Here is a 25,471-nt window from a genome sequence, read left to right on the forward strand (position 1 = left end):
CAAGCTTCATTTTCTTTAAGCAAACACTATTTATTTAGTGTGGCGAAATATGACCCGTTCATGTTCTCGACGTGTTCTGTGAGATTTACCCATCAACAGAACTCTCTAAACGGATTATAAATAAGCACATGATCATAATGCAAAGTCTATTTTAGCACTGTAAAACTGTGATGCATTAAAAAATTACTGCAAAACAATAATGTTCATATTTAATTCAGCATATAAAAGGCAGTACAATAAATACTACAATAATGAATTCAAACTTGTATCATTTAAATAATTAAGAATTATTTGTTTCCACATTATATTAATGAAAATTTTTCCAAAACCTCTTAATGGTCCTACAAACAAGCTTCATTTTCTTTAAGCAAACAATATTTATTTCAATATAGGCGGGGAAATATGACCCGTTCATGTTCTCGACGTGTTCTGTGAGATTTACCCATCAACAGAACTCTCTAAACGGATTATAAATAAGCACATGATCACGCAGCTTCAGACTGCCTCTCCTCGCTTTACACCGGCCCTCGGGGGACCGTTCAGGTACAGCCGATGAAGTCATCTCTGCCCGGGACGTCAGTCATCATATGACCTCAACCGCTGCCTCACACACAGCTGCTGTCTGCTGCGCTGAGAATGCAGGACGTCTGGTTTATGAAATGTCGTCCGTGTCTCACATGCATAAGTGCTATTTTGATGCCGCTAGCTTTCCCTGAGGAGGTAAATTTGAGTTTTGCAGATGTACTTTGTGATATCACCCAGGGTTATTATCATTAACTAAAGCTAAAACCATATAACTCTTCTTCATTACTTAAAATAAAATAAAATAAAATATAAACAGCTAGTTGCCAAGGCTAGTTGCCTGGTTAGCTTTAGCTGTTTGCCCCTGTTGTAGGGCTGCACGATTATGACAAAAATCATAATTGTGGATTATTCCCTTGAAATTGTAATTGCGATTATAAATTACGATTATCACAATTTATCACAAATTTCAAGAAACCAAACCAAAGTAAATATATGCATGGTATAATAATGTTATATTAAAACTAAAAACTTAAAAACAATGGGGGGAAAAACCCTTAAGATAAGCTGTAGAAAGAAAAACAACACATCTTAAGCACACAGAATGATGTAAGTGAACTTTTTTTTTGTAATTGTGCTTTTAAACGATTACATAATTGTGGCATCTGTAATTGTAATCGCGATTACAAATTCGATTAATTGTAAAGCCCTACCCTGTTGGTATATATAAACCATAACTACATCATTATGAGGCCAAAAAACAACATGCATTATCCATCTTGTTTCTGAGCAAACGATGAGCGCCGCCATGATGGATTCTTATTTCCATTTGTATGCTGTCCTGTTCCGGTCTCCATAGGAACCCATTGTTAAAACGGGGTAAAAAGAAGGACTGCGTTAAAGCTCCAATATGTAATATTTTTTCACCACAAGAGGGCGCAGTTTCCAACAATAACAAAGGCGAAGCTTGATGACGCTATGAAGGAGGTGACGATGGGAGATGTCGTTTTTAATGCGTTTTCAACATCTAGCGATGTATCTAAATGGAATTAATGAATCATGATCACGGATGAGGTAATTTATTCGTTTTTGTATTACCTGTATGTCTGATCGTATTATGTCATCATAATTAACCCTCTGAGGTCTGAGCTGTTTTCTGGGCCCTGGAGGTGTTCTGACATGCTCTGACATTTCTGGTTATTTCTGTTACTTGTGACATTTTCATGGCTAAAGTCTAATTACACTGTATTCAGCACAAACTCTGCTACAATAATATATCAGCAGCATGTATGTAAAAGTTTGTAGTTTTGAGATAATGACATTTATGCGTGGTTTTTGAAAATACAAAAAAAAATTCTCACTGAAATAAGGCCATGAAACCCATACTGATTATTTCTTCACAAGACTTTTGAAAATTGTATGACGTAGCCTAGAATATTTGCTGCAAAACTATGTGAAAATCACCCTGACTGCTCATTCAGATAAGACAATATATTGATTTAAAAATTTTACGACGTGTTTTGTGTGAAAAAGCCTTATGCGAGAGCTCATTAATATGTAAGCTTTTCTCACCTGAGAAAGACAAAGAACCTCCCCTAACGGCCCTATTAGGAGCTATCAGGCCCCTATCATTCTGAGCAACCTTGCACAATACTGTAAATGAGGAGATTTAAAAAATAATGGCTTTTAAATTGTTTGGATTTATTTACAACACAACATAATCCAAAGATACACAACAAATGCCAAAAAAGCACTTCAAAGACAGAGACCTTTGTGCCATTCCTAAAAACATTGTACATACCTTTCATTTCCAAGATTTTCACTTTACCATGTTCACGTACTGAGACTCATGTGAATGTTGAAGTCCTCAGTGGCATCTGGGACCTGAAAAAAAAAAAAGTGAACATACTGATATCAAGAGAAAGGCCTGCATGATTTTGGAAATAAATATTAGATTTTTCTGGTTAAAATTGCTTTTTAAAATTCACAGAATACACACACACACACACGTTTCCAACGATATATAATATAATGAACACCAGGTTTGTTGTGCCTTGTAGGCATAAGGTATATGCGCAGTGCGGATAAAATAATAATAACAATAAATAACCTATAGCAGCCTATAAATCTTCCAAAAGAAGCTAGAGAAAAATATATTGATTATCATGTTACTTCAAATGTTTCCATCCGTTATGATGATATGAAATGAGATAATAATAAAAACATGAAGCCGTTTGGTGCGTTTTGCTTTCATCCAAAATATGATACATTCAAACGCGATCGCTTGCAAAATATGATACATTCAAACGCGATCACTCTCAAATATAAAACATTATGGTTACCATAAACATATCTATGTTTGAGCAGATATCCACAAACACAGTAAACACGGGTCTAAATATTATAATATTCCCCATATATCTAGCAACAGTTCAGCTGCAACGTGACATTTATGCAACAATAACAAACTAGGCTATGTAAGAATTTCTTACCTTATCTTTCTTGTCTTCAAATCGCGTTCTTCTTCTTCTGAGGTAGCCTAAATCCAATGTAAGCTCAGGCACGTCTTTCAAACTCGACGAAAAGTGAAGTGAAGTGTTTTGTTGTTGAGGTAACGAGCGCGTTCGCGTTCCATGTGGAGATTTGCATGTGAATATCTTTTGCGCGAGTAGGCGTGGCCAAATTAACTGTAATGAGCAAGCGTTTGAGAAGCTGGACATCTTGTTGGTTTTATACAAATTACTTAAACAGAGAATATTTGTTTTCGTTTTGAATCCGATCATTTAAAAGTACACACTTAAATGTTTATAAAGGTATATGGCTCATAAATGTGTGACAAGTATTCGCTGAGTTTTGTTTCAGTTTATAGACGTGCTCAAGAAAAAAAAGTTCACCGCGACAGAGAGGCAGAACGCACACCCTGTTTATTTTCTTTATTTTACAAAAGCACAATGTTTTGATTTGATTGTAAGTGGACACATACAAAAGGAGAAATATCACAGATTCTTTTTTTATATTTCTTTTTTCTGTATGACCATAAATGATGGAGTAATTTAAGTTTATAGTGCTACAATGTGGAGAAAATCCGGCAAAACGCGTCGGCGCGTTTGTCGACCTCAGAGGGTTAATGAACTGCAAAGAATGTGAAATGTTATGCTATATTATCCCGTTACAACTTACAGCTATTTGTCATTAATTCATATCTATTAAAATCATCTTTGCTGTAACTATTACGTTACTTGTACAATAAAAACAAAAATTGATTTGCTTACCTGTCTATCAATACACTCGCGAGAGCAGAGTCTCTGTCAAGTCCAAGATTGTCGCGCAGCTCTCTCCATCTCGAAAACGCCTGGCCGATATTTATCCGGGTTTTATTCCTCCGTTTGTCACACAGTCTGCGTGTGTCCGAATATGGACGCTTTCGTTTTGTTGGCACTTCAATACTCGCCAAAGAGTAATCGTGATCCATAACAGCTATAACCATACAGTCTATGGCAATAACGCTATAACCACCACTTCTGCATTTGACCACGTGATATTCCGGTGTGGTGGAATATCACATGGTCCACACCGGAAAAAAAGGATAGTGCGGACATTGCGTCACTGAGAGGCGACATTTCTTTTCCGGGACGGACAGTTATTTAAAATCGGAATTTCTCTGAAATAAAAAATCTTTGGAGACTTTTGAGATATTGTAAGTACACAACTGGAGGAAATATATCACACTGTGCAAAATTGTTACATATTGGAGCTTTAATTAAACAGAAACTTTTTGAACATTACTGAAAATTAAACTGAGCGCATGTAAGCTGTGCTGTTGTTGGCTGCCACAACAACTGAAATAAACTGAAGAAATTCCTGGAAAATGTGTGTTTCGTGCACCAGCAAATGTCCTTATACGGCGCCATATGCCTCTCATTTTATGCCAAAGACAAGAGAAAACAAGCTTCTTTTTTTGCAGCTCTTAAAATACTCCCCATAAAAGGTATGTGTGCGCTTTTATCATTTTAAGGACAAAACACCCCGAACTTCTCCCAATCTGGAGCTGTATGTAGGAAATTTAACGTTACATTATCAGCTCGGAAAATGCACTAATGTGACTAGAAACACCGGAGACCGGACATTTTCAGCTGAGATAATTGGCTCAACCATCCTTTTCAACTATCTGAATAAAAGTGCTGTAGGATGACGTATTTTTGTAGGCCAAAACCTGGAAAGGAGTTAGCATTTTAGCACTGCCGGTTCCATTGTCCTGAAGTCAATGGGTTTTTTTAAAATTGATTTTTGGTTTAATGCTTGAAATAAGGTGTGTGGTGAAAACAAGCTCAAGATAATTTCATGTTTTTATTCTACGACATATACAATACCCCTTTGTGATCTTTTTTTTAAGCTTTTACTTTACTTTTACAGGTGCTAACACTTGGCTAAATTGGGACTACAGAGGTTGTCAGTGACATTTAACATCATCGTGCCGAACTAGTTGTGTTTATACTCTTGCAATGTATTCTAACTTTCAGGGAAATGTTTTTTAAATAAAAACTGAAAGAGTTGTCGACGCTTAAAGGTGATGTTGAAGTCTTGTGACTGTGGTGTAGTTCATCTATAGCCTACGTTTAGCTTTTTACTTCTGGCAATTGTTTTTAGGCTTAAAAATTCATAAAAGTTGCATTCATTTTTGAAGATTATCATGATGAACAAAACGTGTAAGGATCATAAACTTTTTTGGTCACAAAGCTTATAATATGGAAATCCTATTGGGTTTTTGTCGTGGGAATCAGGGGGATGCCATTGTTTGATTCATGTCTCTTATCACTGGTTTCTCATTCTCTCCTCAGGAAAGGTAGAGAGGTGGATGATACACAAATGGGACCCGTCCCAAATCCCTTCCCAGAGTTGCTGCCATCCACTGTCTCTCTAGTGTCTGAGTGTCTGTTACCCTGGACCAAAACCAGTGCGACTCAGGTGAGGCATACATGATTTACTCAAGCCACTACTGTTCAGAAGAGCTGTCTCGCTGTCTACGCCCTACATAGGGAGCATTATGGGATTGGCTTCTCTTTGGGGAATAGATAGAATTTGGCCAATGGAAGTTTTCTTAGTAGGCGGCCTGCCTTTTGGAACAGCTTTTGTGTCTTAAAATGCTGCCTACATAGAAATCTCACTAGGTTTTGGAACAGAGCCATAGTGTATAATTTCAGGAAGCATTTATTTTTGAATGTATGCATTTGCATTGATTGATAAATTAATGGTTAAGCTATTGATTGGTGGACTTATTGATTGATTATTTGGTTAACAATTCCTGGAGCCAAAAGAAACTTTAGTCACTTTCTCATTTCATGTTTGTTCCACTGTCTTAGTTTAGTAAGTACAGTATAGTGAGACTGAAATGCTGCACACAAACACATGCAGATGAGGCTGATAAACAGGCAGAATGTGAAAACCTCCCCAGAGCGCTAATGACGCAAGCAAGGAACAGAGCGATGTTAAACCAGTTTAGCAGGAATGGAAATGAACTGGGACGGGGGAATGAAATCGCTGTGTCAGCGTTCTGAATCTATCCATTTTTGGATTTAGTTTCTAATCCAGTACTACAACAAGGGAAAAGCATGGCATATGGCAATATAGATATTTTTAACAGAACTTATAATTAGAAAAGGAATGTACATTGAAACAGACTTTTATTTTTCAGCTTTCAGCTTTTCAGAGAAAGTTGTTCCTCAAAGTTTAAAATAGTTTTAAATGCTTGGAAGTTTAAAGGTTATGATTTTATACAGATGGATGGATGGATGGATGGATGGATGGATGGATAGATAGATAGATAGATAGATAGATAGATAGATAGATAGATAGATAGATAGATAGATAGATAGATGGACAGATGGACAGATAGATGGACAGACAGACAGATGATGGATGGATAAATAAATTCATTTTCTGAACATATTTGCCATATTTTTCATTTGCTGCACCTTTGTTGTTAGCAGATCACCCTTACCTGATTATCATCGGCTCTGTTTGTTTGTGACCCTACACTAATTTGCACTGAACTTGGTAGATTGCGTTGGTCATAATGGAAATTAGCTGCTGCGTCTGTGTTCTTTAAGGCCTGGGACACACTAGAAGATTCATCTGGACCGCGAGACCACACACACCTGTCGATTGTTGTAACTTATTTACAGTGAGACATGATCTCACAGAGACTCGCGAGATCAAACGTAACTTGAGAAAAAACAAAAATGAATGGAGGACGATCGACGAAACATAAATAAAGGAGAAAAAAAGAAGATGGGTGATCTTCTTTCTGAATACTCCACTTTTGTTGCATGTTTGTGGCTGCCAAGTTTTATCCGGTTGGTGAAGCTCGCTCGCTCTCTTTGGCTATCGCGGGTATCACATCAGAGGCAGCCCAATCAGGAGTCGGGATCGTGAAAGAAATTTGGGATTGTGCAGGCTCCGACGTGATTGGGAGTAGTAAAATAATCAAATTTACACCACACAATTGAGAAATTTTTGCAGAAAAAGTTGTTTGTGAGAAGCCTCGAATCGGGTTACACCCCCAATCGCTTGGGGGTGCAAATCGGGCTCAAAATCCTCAAGTGTGTGGCCAGCCTAATTTCCACTCCCATCTGCACTTTTATGGGATTGCAGTCTCATACTAATTTTCCCTGTTTAGTAAGTCTTGTTCTTGTTCTTGCTTTAAAAGTGTTTACTAAATGGCTACTAAAAAGATGTTTGGTTGGAACGATAGTTGCTAATTTCAGGGGGAAAAAAATGATTGAAATATCTCTGTTTATACCTCATAAGTTTTTATCACTAACTGCGAAGAGCTTTTGTTTTCTGTATGAGATGATAAAAGCTGAGAACCGCTGATATCTTGTTATGCTGATGTGTTTTACGAGTTTGTTATCAGTTGTATATGAGATGCATCCTCAGATCCGATTTGCTCCTGAACTTGTGCAACAACTGAACCTGGCCAATGTAATCTGCTTACAATGCTGATTTAGGAAAACCAAGACCCTTGTGGATCTTATTATATGACAAATATATGTTATGGACAGCCATCCGGAACAGCTTTGACCTGCAGCAAAATCGGCAAATTACAGCATATTGAAATGTGCCGTCATAATGTGGCTTTGCAGTTGGCCATTATGGGGGCCTTCATTACATTTGAGGCTGGCAGTAATGATCCCTCTCGTATTATATCTGAGGCTAGCAATTACAGACACAGTATATTGGTGAAAAGGAGGGAAAACCAGAGGGGGGTGGGGTGGAAGTGTCACGAAAACTTTTTGCTGTGCTAGTTTGCAGAGGATAGATGATGACTCAGACTGTGTCTGCCCTAAAAGACGGTCCTGGGCTGGGCAGCAACACAAATAGAGTGCAACAGCTGGGTTCCAGAAGTCAAAACTCCATTCATTTTCTACACAAGAAAAAAAAAAAAAACGTTAACTTAAAAGTCTTTAAAGACTGTTGAATATGTCTCGCTATGCTGTCAAACTGTCATACTAAAATATTTGTATATATGTATTATGCATATTTTGCCATAAACTTAAAATATTGTTTCCACAGATATAGCTAATCGTCAACTTTAAACTAATAGTTTTCTATTTTTTCATTGATTATTTCTATTGCACTGCTTCATGCAATTGTAGTTATTTCCTTCATTAAAGTCATTAAGTTCACAGTCTTGTGCCCTTGGTCTTTTTATCTGATTTTCAAATTATTTTGCTTCAAATCAAAGTTTGTAATGTTGTGATTGACCTTGCAGCTTGTTGGTTTGGTTCATGGCTTGTAACTCTTTAGCAAAGACTATTTTAAAATCCCTATGGGAGAAATGAATGGACAAAATAGTTGTGGAAGCAGCGCTGCTGTAAAAGTGGGCGGGCGCTAATGCACTATATTATCTTCAGACTTGTGTGTGTGTGTGACAGACAGGCTTGCTCACTCTGCAGGCTGAAATTACAGACCTTCGATCGCAGAGCAGGCCAATATGTGGTGACATTAGGTTGCCGGTTCAGGTTTAATGCGACTGTTTTCATAATAGTGCAATTCACAGATAGGTTTGTTCTCTAGCACAGTGGTTTCCAACGTTTTTAGCCTTCAGTGCCACCACAACCCATCAATAAGTCTCAAGTACCCCTTCATCGACATTAAACCAAGAAATCAATGTTGAGGGTAAAAAAATACACAATTAAATTTTTTATGTTTTAAATCCAACATTTGATGGAAAACCAACATTAAAAATAAAAAAATACATGAAATTACACTATAACCAGTAGATGGTAGCAGAGGAGCACTTATTGGTTCATATTAGCTATTTCCACTCCTTAAAGGGTAACTAAACCCCTGGTCAGAGCCTGACTCCACCCACTGGCAATATTTGAAAAATGCTAGAAAAGTGGGCAGACCCCAGCGGAGATAGAGGGGACGAACCGTGAGCGGGAGGGGGCGTGCACCTGAGACCTGCTGTCAGACTCTAAAATGGAGAGTGACTCACAGGGTCGCAAGACGACGTAAAGTACATGCATCTGATGAGTTTCATCGAGTTGATGTCAATAGCGCGCTCTCTGTAGGCATATTCATATTTTGCCGCTATGTGAAAAAATCCAGCAAAATGCGCCGGCGCGTTTGTCGACTCCAGAGGATTAACTTTAGCCTAACCATAAATTGTGATTAAAATATATATGATCACTCACATCAAGACAGTGGTGGAGTCCATGCAGGAGGAGTAGCGTTTGGCACTGCGCCGCTTTTCAACGCAAGCTGTGTGGAGAAGCCCATTTCCACCTCTATTGCGTTGGAGAAGCAATCCCGCGTAAAATGCAGGTTGCACACTTGAGCTCTAGGCGGGAACTCACGGTCTTCCAGGCCAAGTGCATGCAACCACTGGCGCCTAATTTCCAAGTCTGCTGGAAAGCTATGCAGTCCAGCAGTGCTGTTGCAACCAGCAACACTACACCTATGTACCCTCCTGACCACCGTAGCTCGTACCAAGGGTGTGGTGAGCTGGAACCTGCTTACGTCACGTAGTACTGCAAACATCCAGTAGGAAAATTCAACTGCAGTAGCCACCGTTCAACCTGAAGAGGGCAGCACTCAGACGTTTTTACACCATATATTGTAGAATTAAAACACTTTATACCCAAATGTCAAAAAAGTTACTCGAATCAATGAACAGCACTAATAAAGCCCCATTCTTACAGATCATTAACTAAAAAAAGTTGGTTTAGGGCAGGGTTCACCAATCTCGGTCCTGGAGGGTCGCTGTCCTGCAGAGTTTAGCTCCAACCCCAATTAAACACACCTGAACCAGCTAATCAAGGTCTCACTAGGCATACTAGAAACTTTCAAACAGGTGTGTAGGAGCTGGTTGGAGCTAAACTCTGCAGGACAGCGGCCCTCCAGGACCGAGATTGGTGAACCCTGGTTTAGGGTTTAGTTACCCTTTAATATATTTTTTTTTCACACATTTTGCTTTTGAATTTAAATTTAGACAGTATAAGCCACACAATAAATGTTATCAAAGTTTAGCATTCTTTTGTACTATGTAAGTATATAGTAAAAGTCACAAAGTCTCTTGAAAAACAATAGCTTTTCTTCAAATTGCGAATGAATTACACAAAAAGTGTAATTATAATTTATAATCACTGAAGCTGTCAGTCAGTTCAGCGCAAGCTCAGTGATTTCAGCACACTTGCGGAAACTCACGTTTTAATCAATGAATTTAACGAAAGTGCAATAAATCTCTAATTTACAATGCCTCTAAGATTTGATTGTTAGGTTAGTAACTTTAACTGGTACTAGTGTTGCACGATGTACCAGTACTAGAAAGGTATCGCGATACCCTGCTATTAAAAACGATACGATATTAACTTTTATTAGTACCGGTACTTTAAGAGTGACAGTAAATAATAAGAGCAGTATTTCTTAATTTGCGTAGCTGTGTGACAGCAGGAGTCAGGACGTGTAGGCTACATTCACTACTAAACAACGGAAGCAGAACAGTAAAATATATACGCGCAGCACTTGACAAAGAAACGTGCATGCATGAGAAAATAAAGCGCGGGACGTGCTCGCAACCGGTCACTTAATCACCTCTGATTGGCCATTACTTTCAACAGACATGCCTGTGATTGGCTACAGTACTCAATGCTGCAAAATCACGCTGTAAATGGACACGTTTGCAGCGACTAATGCGCTAGGCTGAGGTGATACTGAGGCGATTGAGTGCGTTCCTGCCATGCCTATTCCGCCTATGCGCAACAAACCAAGCAAAATGGGAATCACTGCTCTAGCACATCATCTAAAGAGCTTGATTGTGCAAACTCTTCTTTTTTTGGCATTGAAGTGTCCTTACAAGAGACAATCCAGGTCTTGTTACCTGATCCACCGCATTAGCCGCATTAGCCACTGATTGCAATTCTCCAGTGCATGGCCTGCTATTGTTTGAGTGTGCTGATGGGATTATGTGGGATTTGTTTTTGGATGATTTAGGGGAGGGGGGATACTTTAGCTTCAGCTGTGAAGCTTTCGGTGACCTCCTGAGGTCTTGTTAGTGCTTGTTGGTAAAACATTACTGACCAATCGTACCTGCATTATTACTTTTATCAATTCTTCTAAGTTTTTATTCTTTTTTTAAATCGATGGAGGATCATTGTGTTTCAGTATTTTAACCCTATGAATCCTACTGTTTCACATCTAAATTATCAGCATGATCAAAACTGCTGAAAAACCTGTTGCACACAATCTACTACATGCCTTCTGTCGTCTGATTGATAGTTCATAGTTTTTAAAGCAAGTAATTGGCCTTTAAGTATTATTGTAAAAATGTCCAACTTCAGCCTGGTACTTTTTTATTGCATGCCTTTTTCTGTGAAATCTTTACTGATTATTATGGAGTAAATGCAAGAATGACTTTAATATTGTTTGTAATGTTTCAAGATGAACACTTACTGTACCGAATCAGCTTTTGTTTTGGTTATCCTTACAACATTTTCAGAAAATTCTTGTTCAAATGTGAGTATCGAATATGATCATCAGGTTTTTAAGGAATGTTTATTTGTTCATCTCTCAGTCGTCATTGGATTGCATTACATTATATGTTTTGCGCCCACAATAAAAAACTACAGAGCTTTGATCATAAAGCATTTAAGTATCATTTTACTGATTATTGGTCTGAAAACTGATTATACTGACAATTGATATTTACTGTATATGCATTTTAAGTAATCTGTTATACTATTATGAAGATCTCATTGATTTACATTACAAGCTATCAGAATTTCATCTCACTTTTTTGTAACTGCACCAAATTGCATATTTTTGCTCAGTTTGGGCCTCTGAATAAAATTGAGGTGGTTTTTCCTCCTTGAGTATGAGCTCCATATTCTCATAATGTATGAGCCATAAAAGCCTGATGCATCTAATTCATTTTATAATTCACAAATCACTTTATAAGCACATTACTGAATTAATTCCTATGCGATGGTCTGAAAAGCTTAGTAACCAAAGGGGCGGGGCTTAGCGAAGGGTCAGGTCCTGTACAGGTCTGTGTCCCGGGGTCATTTGATTGGCAGGTCTTTTGAGACGTTGCTCCATACAGGACAAAAGGAGAATGTTAGTGTGCACAGCTGTTTGTCTGACAGCACGTCTGAGTCACACGGTCAGCATGCAGAAAGCGATGACATCATTGCCCTGCCCTGCCCCCAGACACTGCCCTGAGACTCTGATGAATAGATGTGGAGAGCTTGAGTAAAGTGTTGAATCATTGTCCCAGCCGCCCCCTTCACCCCAGCGCTAATGATTCCCTCTTGTCTGTGATAGTGTATTTGGTTTTTTAGATTTAAAGAAATGTGGGAGGTGTGTTGCATGCGAAGCGTCAGTCATCTGATTTGTTTGTAAATTCAATGCTTCTGATGTTCTTTGTTAAAGAACAGCCCATAGAAAAAAAATCACAAATCTTTAATATCTCATTTGTTTCTCCTACACACCAGTGAGAGAGACTTTTGTTTAAGCATCCTGCGTCTCAGATGTTTCTCCTGAGGAATAAGACCATGGGAATCTCACACGTGTCTCCTTTAGAGTTTCAGAAGAGATCTCAAAATGTCTCAAACTGTGGTCAGATTTGCCAAAGAAGGAGCAATAAATGTTCCTCTAGGTGGGCATGATGCACGTGGCTGTCACTGGCATCAAGAGGGCAGCATTTTACCGATATCAAACCCACTTCAGAACACATGGTTTGTTGCCACTTTGCAAGAAAAGCATCTCACCACAAAAGTTCTAGATTAATTGCACTGATGTAAAACGGAGCCTCGTCCCATGCTTTTTATATTAGCAGCTGAGCCCAGAGGCCCTGGCCATTGGCACGGCTTTGTTTTACGTGGTCTTTAAAAGCTATTTCAGTCGTGAGAAAGCACTTCTGTGCTTGCAGTGTCATGGTACATTTACATGACAAAGGCTCATAGAGTTGGAAGTGCTGTCTCAGAGCCCTCTTCTCGTCTTCGGCCTCGCTAACCTCTCCCAGACACCAGCCCTGATCCGTTTTCACACTCGAGTTGACCCATATGCAGTGAAACTGTTTTATACCCCACAGTGAATGTTCCATGAGAGGGATCTGGACAATGATAGTCTTCAACTGCATGATGGTTTTCTATGTCAAAACACAGAGAACTTTTTGAAAAGACCCTGCGAATAGAAAAGCATATACTTGAAGCAAAAGAGGTTGAGTAAACTTTTTTTCCTTTAAGTATATGCTTTTTTTATTCAGCATTATATTCCTTATGTCGTTTCAACCCCCTTATTGTTTTCTTGCCTCTTTAAAACACAAAATGAGTGCACTGGAGATCACAATTCTCCCAGCTTTTGACTTATTTTTATAGTTGGACAAGATCAGTTTAATGAGTTGTCAACTACTGCGATCGAATACACAAATGAATCATTCAATGCAAATTTTGATTATGTTCACTGAGAAGAATCGGTTCAAGAGAAAGAATGATGATATTGTATTGGGTCTTATTCTTTACTTCGAAATAATGACAAACTATATTTTTATGGAATCTTTGTCATGTAAAAAATACTTTGTTACTGTCCACCATTGTATGTCACATGACTGATAACAGGTTTAATTATGTGTGACCACAATATTGACATTGAAGAGTGATAGCTGAGGAGAAAATTGACTACTGGTATACTGCTTTTATGGTGCTTTTTTTGTCCGTTCTTGAGTTTAAAGTGCCCCTATTTTGCTTTTCTGAATATTACTTTTCATGCAGTGTGTAATGTAGCTGTCTGTGAATGTAAAAGGTCTCCAAAGTTTTAAAGATCAAAGTGCACAACAAATAAAGTTATTGTCTCCTAAAAGAACGAATTCCAGCAATTTCCAGCCTCACTTCCTGTTACAAACTAACATAACAATATAACAAATTTGCATAATGCCAGCCTATGGTTTTCATTGGCTGCTTGCGAACAACGTCTACTTTGCCCCGCCCTCAAACACTGTAGTTGAAAGAGTTTGGAAGAGTTTGGTTCGTGTTGACGAAGTGTTGAGAAGATGCTATTTTTAGCGCTGCAAATCCACTTGGATGCATTTCAAAAGGATGAGGACTCGTGCTGGAATTGATATTTGGAAAAACCCACTCCATCGTTACTGTTCGTATCTCTGTGTATCAAGTGTTGAGGAAGATCTGGAGCTGAAATTCAGATCTAGTAATAGGCGTTTAGCTTCAAACTAACCGTTTTCAGACTCTTTGAGTCATTAGGTGAAGTGCAATGTATATTTAAGAATATGAATGTGTTTTTTGACATTGGATGCATGTAACATTGCATCCATTTGCATGCATGCTATTGTAGGAGACCTCAAAAACTAAATTAGGAACCTTTAAGATTGCATAATAGGGGCACTTTAAAAATTAAAATGGCAAAAGCTCATACCAGTGTTATTTTTATAGTATAAATTGAATACATTTTTATTTTAGTTAACATTTTAGTAATTTTATTGTGTTTGGCAATTTTGTTGTGATAGAAGCAAAATGTTAATTTTGAACCGTTTAAGTTTCTGTAACACATATTCATGGCATTGTGTGTTGAATATATAATTCCACGTGCATTATAGAACACAGGCGATTTCTCCATCAGAAGTCTTATCTCAGCTTCTCGTCTCTCATCTCTCTTATCGTTGTAATAGTTAAAAAGGCACTCTGGCTCGTATCGTCTTATAGCGATTATGTAAGCCTGAACCACGGCCGAGCAAATTACAGCTTCATTCAGCACGACTCAACACTGCCCATTATAGTTCAAGGACCAGGGGTTACTCCTTCCCCCGACACTGACTTGGAACATGCTGCTATATTTCAAGGCAACGGACAAGGTATTATTAGCCATAAATGCTATCGCTCCCTCGTTCTGCGCACCACCGTTTGGCCTTGCTTTATTTGCTGAGTTGGCTAGATTTGTCTTCCCAAGACAGAATGTAACTTTGCGAATACCCAGCTCTCCTTTCAAGCACTTTAAGCGCAAACAGACGTGATGTGTCTTCCTGGCCAGGCGTGTTCCCGCTCACTGTACTTCCCCTTTCTCACATCGCACATCTTGGAGAGTAACGCTCACATGTAAATGAGACATTTTGCTCCAGCGTGCCGAAAACAATGCGTGCAGTGAGAAAACCGCTCGTGTTTAATTACACACAGTGAGCCTCATTCATGACCATTCAACACTAGTTCAACAAATATCTGTGCAAAACATTAATAAAACCATTTTAAAGAATGATTTTATGAACGATTTACACACAACATGGTTCTGCTCGTGTTCTGTGAATAAGGTCCAGTGATTCTACGCATCTGGTGAAATTAATGCTTTTATTCAGCAAGGGAACATTATATTGATCAAAAGTGACAATAAAGACCATTTCTAAAGATATATGTGACCCTGGACCACAAAACCAGTCACATGGGTCAATTTTTTTAAATTGAGATTTAGGACAATATTTGGCCGAGATACAACTATATGAAAATCTGTAATCTGAGGGTGCAAAAAAATCGAAACATTGAGAAAATCGCCTTTAAAGTTGTTCATTTATGTTCACGATTGTGCTGCATTCACTCACAAAAATAAATGTTTTATATATTTACGGTAGGAAATTTACAAAATATCTTTATGTAACATGATCTTTACTTAATATCCTAATGATTTTTGGCATAAAAGAAAAATCGATAATTTTGACCCATACAGTGTATTGTTGGCTATTGCCACAAATATACCCGTGCGACTTGTGACTGGTTCTGTGATCCAGGGTCAAATATTTCAAATATGTTTTGTTTTTTTCATCTTTCTTTTCACCGTTTGCTTTCTCAATTGACGTTATTTAGTTATTAATATCACACACACTCATACAGTTTGGTTTCCATGTTTTATGGAGACTTTCCATAGACATAATGGCCGTATTTACATTACATGGGAAGAAAAAATCGGATTTGGGTCACTTGAACCATGTGCAGAGACCGGATATGACCCACATATGAATGAGGCCTAAAACTGATCTGAGAATATCAGAATACACATTTCACATTTATGCATTTGGCAGACGCTTTTTTATCCAAAGCGAATTACAAGGCATTTCAAGAATCCATGTACAAAAAAGCACGATCGGTTTCAGGCCACCTCATATGTGCAAATAAACCAAAAGTGTAAACAAAATAAACAAAGTAAAAAATTTGGTCCTAAAAATAGGCTAATCAACTATTTATTAAGTAAAATTTTATCTGATTAATGCACTGAGTTACAACATTGCTTGGCAAAAATAAGCAACCTACAGTTATGCTATTACTTGCTTACAGGCGACCTTGAGTGTCCAGAAAGGCGCCAAATAAATAAAATGTATTATTATTATTAATATTATTGCTAGAAGAATGGTTGGTAACACTTTATTTTACAGTGTCCTTATGTTACATATGTTACATGTACTTACCATAGTAATAACAGTAAATTTTGCATAATTGCATGCAACTAACCCTCAACCAAATCCTAATCCTACCCTAACCCTATAGTAAATACATGTAGTTTCTTAATATTACTTAAATATATAATTACACTGCAACAATGACACCTTAAAATAAAGTTTAACCGAATGGTTTGGTTATTTTTTGTAATAAACTAGTGCTCATAAGATGCAAGAAGCGTCTTAAAAGAGGTTTGTGAATGACAATTGATGGTCGAGCCATCATTAAGAAGAGAGGGAGTGAAACAAGATCCTTGAAAAGAGAGAAAAAGACCCGTCTAGAGAGACACGCTGCAGTTTTGTGGATTCTCGGCAGACAGACACATGGCCTACAGACGCTTTAAGCTCATGACTCAGAGAGAGGGGCTATCTGTGTCCCGCTCAGGCAAGCCTGCGTGTCCTACACATGTCTGGAGACGTGATACATGATCCCAGAACTGCCATCCAGAACAAGGCCTTAAGAATCTCAGCTGGAATCTGCCCCAGATTCTCCTCTCAGCGTTTTACACTCCTTCACAGTGTCTGCGAGCCTGCTTTGTACTGTGTTTGTTAGGGTAAGCATCATTAGTACTACACTGCAAAAAGGGATTTTCTTACTACTTCTTCTTTTTTCTTTTTTTGCACAAATATCTTAATATTCTTAAATAAAGATACATTTACTTGAGAAGCAAGATGACATTTTGACATGTCAGAAAAAAAATAAATTGCTTATGATGGTGGTGTCATTTTCTGCAATGACTTTTAGTTTTGTATTTGTATTTCTATGTTTGAGTTTTTTGAGTGTCCACCAAAGCGTTTTTTCCAGAGGCTAGCATATTTTTCCAATTGTCTTCAATATGAGTGCCTCTTTTTTAAAACGGCAGCAGCGTGACCTTATTGGGTACTCCTGTACAACCTGTTTACACAAATATCTAATCAGCCAATCACATGGCAGCATTTAGGGATGTAGACATGGTCAAGACAACCTGCTGAAGTTCAAACTGAGTATCAGAATGGGGAAGAAAGGTGATTTAAGTGACTGAACGTGGCATGGTTGTTGTATTTCAGAAACTACTGATTTACTGGGATTTTCATGCACAGCCATCTGGGTTTACAGAGAATGGTCCAAAAAAGAGAAAATATCCAGTGAGCGCAAGTGCTGTGGGTGAAAATGCCTTGTTGATGCCAGAGGTCAGAGGAGAATGACCAGACTGGTTCGAGCTCATAGAAACTTAGGCCTTGTGTCCACCAAAGCGTTTTTTTTCATGCCGATGGCGTATTTTTTCAATCGTTTTCAATGGGAGTGCAGCGTATTTAAAACGCCATGAGCGTATCGATGCGCTGAGCGTGTTTTTCACGCTTTTTTACAGGTCGCCGAGAGTGTTCAACTTTGGGTAAAGCGCAGCGCTCATCACTGTCACTTTTTACCCAGCCATCCAATCACAGTGGAGGAGGGGCGGGACTAATACCACAGCGACCAACCGCCTCATTCTGCTTGTACAACGTCAACAGATGACAACAACAAGCATAATAACGGAACAAAATAATTTAAACAAGAGCCAGAGCAAATGCTTTATAATCTATCGATATTTTTATATAGAAACGACACAGAAACAAATGATCTGTGAAATTAGATATTAGTAACACTTTCGCGGATATTCTGTATCATAACAAGCAAAGTGTCTCAACTGAAAAAAATGCAGCGCCGCCAAAACGCTCTCAAGCGCCCACAGCTCGTATCAGCGGTTCAGGCTGCTGGTGTAGTGGTGTGTTGGATATTTTCTTGACACACTTTGGGCCCTTCATACCAATTGAGCATCGTATAAACGCCACGGCCGACCTGAGCTTTGTTGCTGACCATGTCCATCCCTTCATCACTGTACTCATCTTCTGATGGCTACTTCCAGCAGGATAACGCGTCATGTCACAAAGCTCAAATGATCTGTTGATAGAATCAAAACTTGATTCTTGATCATGACAGTGAGTTCACGAAACTCAAACGGCCTCCACAGTCACCAGATCTCAATCCAGTATAGCAGCTTCGGGATGTGGAGGAACTGGAGATTCACATCATGGATGTTCAGCTGACAAATCTGCACGATGCTTTCATGACAATATCAACCAGAATCTTTGAGGAATGTTTCCAGCATCTTTTTGAATCTATGCCACGAAGAATTAAAGAAGGTCTGAAGGCAAAAGGTACAACCTGGTACTAGCAAGGTGTACCTAATAAAGTGACCGGTGAGTGTGTGTGTGTGTTTTGAATGAGCAAGATGTCGATGTGTGTATCACCAGCTCTACCACACTGCTCTGTTGTTTGGCTCTCAGGGACGGTCAAGGCCGCTGTGTCTGAGTCGGTCAGTGTTTTGAGAATCGAAGAGACTGCCTTATCAGTAGCTTCAGTCATTTCAATTATTATTTGTATTTTTTTTCTCCATTTCTGTGATAAGTTGTAGCGCCTGGCTGTCTGTGCTACCACTGCCCACAGCTGATAAAGACACCGAGCCGCTCTCGCTCTCTCTGTCTCTGGTCAGTGCCGTGGAGGATGAGGGAATGATGGAATCCTGTCCTGATCTTAACAGCTTGTGGAGCTTGTGTGGACATGCTGGATGAACACAGTCTGACTGCAGATATTGTGCTTGATAAGTGAGAGTGGGATTAGAAAACTGAGTGTGTGTGTGTGTGTGTGTGTTTATGGGGGATGGTGTTAGAATACGTGTGTGTGTGTGTTTATGGGGGATGGTGTGAGGAACACATCTCTGGTTCTCAAATGGTTTTGCTTCAGGACTCAGATTTCACATATTGGACATGGAGTGGTGACTCAACCACAGTACTAGAAATGTTTATTGTACAATAGTACAAAAATGTCTTTAAAACAAGTAATATTACTGCAAATTGCATAGGCCCAACAATATGCAAAAGTATTAATATGACATAGTCTACATGGAAAAATTGACCATTTTAAAATTGCATTATTAGCAGCAGAAGTGTGAAATTCAATGTTTTCATGCAGGGCTGTAACTAATGATTATGTTGATAATAAGTCTGTTTATTGTTTCTTTAATTATTCAGGTTTTTAATTTTTTATTTCTGGGTTTATAAAAGCATGATATTTTACATCGTAATATTAGAAAAGATGTGCTCATTCAGTGAATTCTTTGAAGACTTGTTTGCTGTTAGAACCCACTGAATTTCTAACATTTAGAGATAAGAATACAACCATTTAATGCAAGTTATGCGCTGGTGAAACTGACCTCTGAAAGACATTAAACAGCCGTAATCCATCAAAGCGCCTGACACGACAGCCCACATGAAACTCTTGTGCTTTTACAAATGTTTTTTTTTTCTTTCTTTTCTATAATGCTGGGTTTTTCAGCACTGTAGAAGTTTTTAAATATTCCATCCATCCATCTTCTTCCGCTTATCCGGGGGGGGGCAGCAGTCTATGCAGAGACTCCCAGACTTCCCTCTCCCTAGACACTTCCTCCAGCTCTTCCGGGGGAATACCGAGGTGTTCCCAGGCCAGCCAGGGAGACATAATCTCTCCAGCGTGTCCTAGGTCTTCCCCGGGGTCTCCTCCTGGTGGGATGCGCCCGGAACACCTCCCGGGAAGGCGTCCAGGAGGCATCGGGAACAGATGTGGAGGAGCAGCGGCTCTACTCTGAGCTCCTCCCGATTGACCGAGCTCCTCACCCTATCTCTAAGGGAGCGCGGAGAAAGCTCATTTCGTCCGCCTGTATCCGGGATCTTGTCCTTTCGGTCATGACCCACAGCTCATGACCATAGGTAAGAGTAGGAACGTAGATTGACCAGTAAATCGAGAGCTTCGCCTTGCAGCTCAGCTCCTTCTTCACCACGACAGACCGGTACAGCGACCGCATTACTGCAGAAGCTGCACCGATCCGTCTGTCAATCTCCCGTTTCATCCGTCCCTCACTCGTGAACAAGACCCCGAGATACTTGAACTCCTCCACTTGAGGCAGGAACTCTCCACCAACCGGAAGTGGGCAAGCCACCCTTTTCCGACTGAGAACCATGGCCTCGGACTTGGAGGTGCTGATCCTCATCCCAGCCGCTTCACACTAGTGTTGCTTTCGTCAACGAAAATTATGACTAAATATCGTCGTTGACGAACCTTTATCACGTGATGAAAACGAGACGAGACGCAACGTAAATGCTGGTCATGTGACGATGACTATAATTAAATGTATAATGCAATATTGTTGACAAATAAAAACCAGACTAAATGTGACCCTGGATCACAAAACCAGTCACATGTCGCACGGGTATATATGTGGCAATAGCCATCAATACATTGTATGGGTCAAAATTATTGATTTTTCTTTTATGCCGATTTTTTTCTTTTTAAGTAAATATCATGTTCCATGAAGATATTTTGTAAATTTCCTACCGTAAATATATAAAACATTTATTTTTGTGAGTGAATGCAGCACAATCGCGAACATAAATGGACAACTTTAAAGGAGATTTTCTCAATGTTTCGATTTTTTTGCACCCTCAGATTCAGATTGTCCTATCCTAACAAACCATACATCAATGGAAAGCTTATTTTTCAGATTTCAGATGATATATAAATCTCAATTTCAAAAAATTGACCCATATGACTGGTTTTGTGATCCAGGGTCACAAATGTGGTTTACAAAATAAAAACTATGCTAAAATGTCTCTTCATTTTCGTTGATCAAAACGAGACGATACGAAATGTTATAACGTTATTTCGTCTCATTTAGTCGTGTTAGTGTTATTATTTTGCAGTATTTCTGTTTCCTGCGCAGACGCAGGCGACGTCACTTCCTCAAGCCCCACTCGCGGCTTTATTTAGAAGATGCGGCAGCGGTGAGATAGCGTAAACGACAACAAACAAAGTTAAGTCTGACACAGAGAAAGGGACCGATGGCCGGCCAGCCAGGATTTGTCTTTGGGAGAAAAAGAAGAAACGACATTTGGAAAAAAACTTTCATTACATAGAAGTGGAAAAGAAAACGGAATGTGTTGTGGAAAAAGATGGGGAGAAATGCGGCCACAAAATCACAGGAAAAAAACACCACGAACCTTAAGAGACAAGCGTGTGTACTTCTAACATGTTTGGTTGGTAAAATAAATATGTTGTAAATTCAAATCAGAGCGTCTTCCGGGTCTGGAATGGATGTATTCTTGAGTCTATAAGGTATCAATAATATAAAAAGATACCCTTGTTTGAAATGGGTTTGGCTAAAAGAAAATGTAGGTTTCGTCTATACTATTAGGTACTTATACTATATTGACTGGGTTAAATAGAATTGCATTACTAAAAAGAGACTAAAATACAATTTTCATGGACTAAAACTTGAATAAATGTCATCAGCTTTCGTCGACTAAAACTAGACTAAAATGTCATCAGTAAAACTAAAACATAAAATTGTCATCAGTAAAACTAGACGAAAATAGTCATGGATAATTCTGACTAAAATAAGACTAAAATGCTCAGACTTTTAGTCGACTGAAACTTGACTAGACTAAAAAGAGAATGAACGTGACTAAAACTAATAAAAACTAAAATGACGGCTTGACACAAAGACTAGACTAAAACTAAAATTAAAACAGCACTACTTCACACTCGGCTGCAAACCATCCCAGTGCACGCTGAAGGTCCTGGTCTGATGAGGCCAACACGACAACATCATCTGCAAAACGCAGAGACGAAATCATGTGTTCCCCAAACCGGACACACTCCGGCCCCTGACTGCGCATAGAAATTCTGTCCATAAAAATGATGAACAGAACCAGTGACAAAGGGCAGACGGTTTTTAATAATTAATAATGAAATTCGTTGTTGATTATTTTCATGCTCTTGACAGCCAATAATTCACCACACAAAACACATGTTTATTTTAATTGCAAGTGAACCCGTGTAACCCATAATCTGGGTTATTGTTGTTTTTCCTGTGTAGTTTCGTTCATGGTTTTTGAGCATGAGGGCATGTCACATAACCTGTTTACTGTAGAGTTTGATTGGACAAACATCACAAAGAAAAGACAGAAGAGGCATTGTGTTTATTTTATCTACTTTAATTTACTTTACCTTTTATTTGATTTTAGTTTTTAGTTTTATTTTATGTTTTTTGTTTTTGTTTTTTCATATTTGGAAACACTGCTGTATAATGTTTTGATGCCTAAACTCACTTTTAAGCAAACAAACTATTTATTTTTAGTGAGTTTTAATAGTTGACTCAAAAGTGAACATTTACTGTTAATTTACCCACCCTCAGGCCATCCAAGATGTACAGTAATTGTCATTTTTATTCAGTAGAACGGTAAAGAATATTTTTAGCTAAACAAAATGAATACCCATGACTCCTGACGACATATTGAGGTCACATGAAGCATACGATCGTACGACATACTAGTGCAAGAAACTGAACATTATTTACCACATTATTACCTGTAATCCACAGCCTCAGCAAACAGCAACGGCAAATTTTCTTTTTTGGATGATCTATCCCTTTAATATTGGCCATGTATTGGTTATCAATATATGCCTTTATTGCTTATCGGTATCAGTAGATTGTCAATATCAGTGCGGTCATAATTCATACAGCACAGGCCTCGCGGTGTTTGTCAGTCTTGTGTTTTCTGCATGCGCATGCATGTAACTTGAGACTCCTCGATAACACCTCCCTCTCCTTCTCCAGCCGTGAGTTTTGAGCTCATGTCAGCACTCCTCTTCCTTCTCAATGAGATACTTTCACCTACAGAAATGTAAAAGAGTAACACAGTCAGTTTCAGTACAGAACTTCATACGAGAGAGGACGTCTGTGCATGACAGGCCTAGCTATCAATACAGTGATTCCTGTAGCTCAGAGCATGGCACTAGAAATCAGCCTTATGAATAGGCCTCAGTTGTTTTTATTTATTTATTTATATTTTTATATATATTGATTTATTTACTAAATAAATGCATTTAATTGCTTTTAAATGAGCTCCAATTGTTTTAATTTGATTGTCTCATTTATTTATTCATGCATTTATTTATTCATTCATTTTATTTATTCATTTATTTATTTGCTAGTCTTTCAAATTAGGTTAAATTGTTTTATTTATATTCGCTTTTGTTTATTTATTTATTTATTTATTTATTCATTTACCTGTCTTTTAAATTAGCTTCAAATGTATTTATTTATTTATATTATTTATATTAATTTATCAAATTAGATGCAACTGTTTTATTTCAAATCTCTTTTTTATTTTATGTATGTATGTGTTTATTTATTTATTTGCTTTATAAATTAGCTTCAATTGTTTTAATTCAATTCACTTGTTTGTTTATTTATTTATATATGTATTTATTTACTTGTCTTTAAAATTGACTTTATTTATTTATTTGCTAGTTTTTATTTATTTATTTGCTAGTATTAGCTTCAATTATTTTAATTCAAATCTCTTATTTATTTATTTATGTATTTATTTATGTATTTATTTATTCACACACTTACTAGTCTTTCAGATTAGCTCCTATTTTGTATTTATTTTTTCTGTTCTTTAAGCCTGGATCTAAATTTTACCTGCATCATGAAATCATTTAGTCAATGTTTAGTTAAAGGCAGGGTAGGTAGGATTTTTCTAAAAAAAAAAAACATTCCAAATTCGTTTAAACTGTCTTTATATACCAATACATAATTAAAATGTAAGTACTCTGAAAAAGAGAGTATAAAAATCGAGTGTCTGTAGACCTCTCACGACTGTTGTAAACACAGCTAATTATTTCCATTCACTCCCACCCCCTCCCTTCTGGGCTCCTTCCAAAGCCACGCCCCCAAAACACATGAACGCACGAGTGCAGAGGAAGGAGCGCAGTGCATGCAGTGACATCATGTCAGAATCACATGTAATAAAATACCTAACTTTATCACTATAAATAGAAACAAATAAGATGGCTTTTAGTACTCTCTATCAAGCTAGCATATCGATACTGGTAAAGTTTAAAATATATTTTGTTTGATTCGGTAACAAGCTATATTTAGGCTATAGGTAACGAGCTATATTTATAAGGCAAAGCTAAAAACAGGTTGCATTGATACACGTTTTTCCATTACCATCAGTTAAACTGTGATGAAGGTGAATTTCGTGTAAGATTCATAACATATACGGTGTAAGATTCATAACATATACGGTGTTTTGCATGTAAGAGTTTACATGATGAAAACATTGTTGACTCTGATGAGGACTAACGTTACACTCCGGAGACAAGTACCGCATCGTCGGTTCGAGGACAGGTCCGGGGTCGAGGGCGAAGCAGAGGAGGTCGTTCAAGAGTGCGGGCAACCAGGGTCCGAGGAAGTAGTTTTTGCCTTGTTTGCCTTCGCTGACTGCATATGCAGGTGCTTTGAATTTTGAATGCTCTTTCTCTGCCATAATTTTACTCTTCGTAGGTTCCGCGCCTCTCTTGCACTCCTCAAATCAAACGGGTGCGCGCGCATATGGGCAGATCTTGTAGCAACAGTGGTGGTAGCCATGGTTGCGAGAGTGAGTGACAGTCGCCCAAACCAATCAATTGTTTCGTCCCGGATGGAAATAATGAGCTGTGTTTATTGCAGATTAAAAGGTCTACAGTCACTCGATTTTTATACTCTCTTCTTCAGAGCACTTACATTTTAATTATGTATTGGTATATAAAGACAGTTTAAACAAATTTGAAAAAAAAGTTTTTTATAAAAATCCTACCTACCCTACCTTTAATAGAAATAAGATAAACATCTTCCCATGTCCTGATGAGGACGTTCATATGAAAGCGTATGAAAGTTGATATGAATGTTGTTATGGAGTCTGATTAGGAGTCGATGCGTCGTGGGATTTCTGCACTCTAAAAGCGTCTTGTCCTGGAGGGCTGGTTAACCCTGTAACACTAGGGTTGTAATGTCACCAAATAACTCTTAATGTTCACAAAGCCAGGAATAGTTTTTGCTGTCCTCAGCTCTT

General features: G+C 38.2%; 1 protein-coding gene across 3 annotated transcripts in view; it reads left to right on the forward strand.

Annotated features, from left to right (window-relative positions):
• The window catches only part of grb14 (growth factor receptor-bound protein 14), an 85,843-nt gene that overhangs the window by 24,907 nt on the left and 35,465 nt on the right, over nt 1–25,471 (forward strand). For all 3 annotated transcript variants that reach the window (XM_084121830.1, XM_084121829.1, XM_084121828.1), the window contains exon 3: nt 5,361–5,487. In XM_084121830.1, coding sequence (XP_083977956.1) covers nt 5,361–5,487 — 127 coding nt within the window. The remainder of the gene's footprint in view (nt 1–5,360; nt 5,488–25,471) is intronic.

Source organism: Abramis brama (genome assembly GCF_963993115.1).
Source record: "Abramis brama genome assembly, chromosome: 8".
Classification (NCBI taxonomy): domain Eukaryota; kingdom Metazoa; phylum Chordata; class Actinopteri; order Cypriniformes; family Leuciscidae; genus Abramis; species Abramis brama.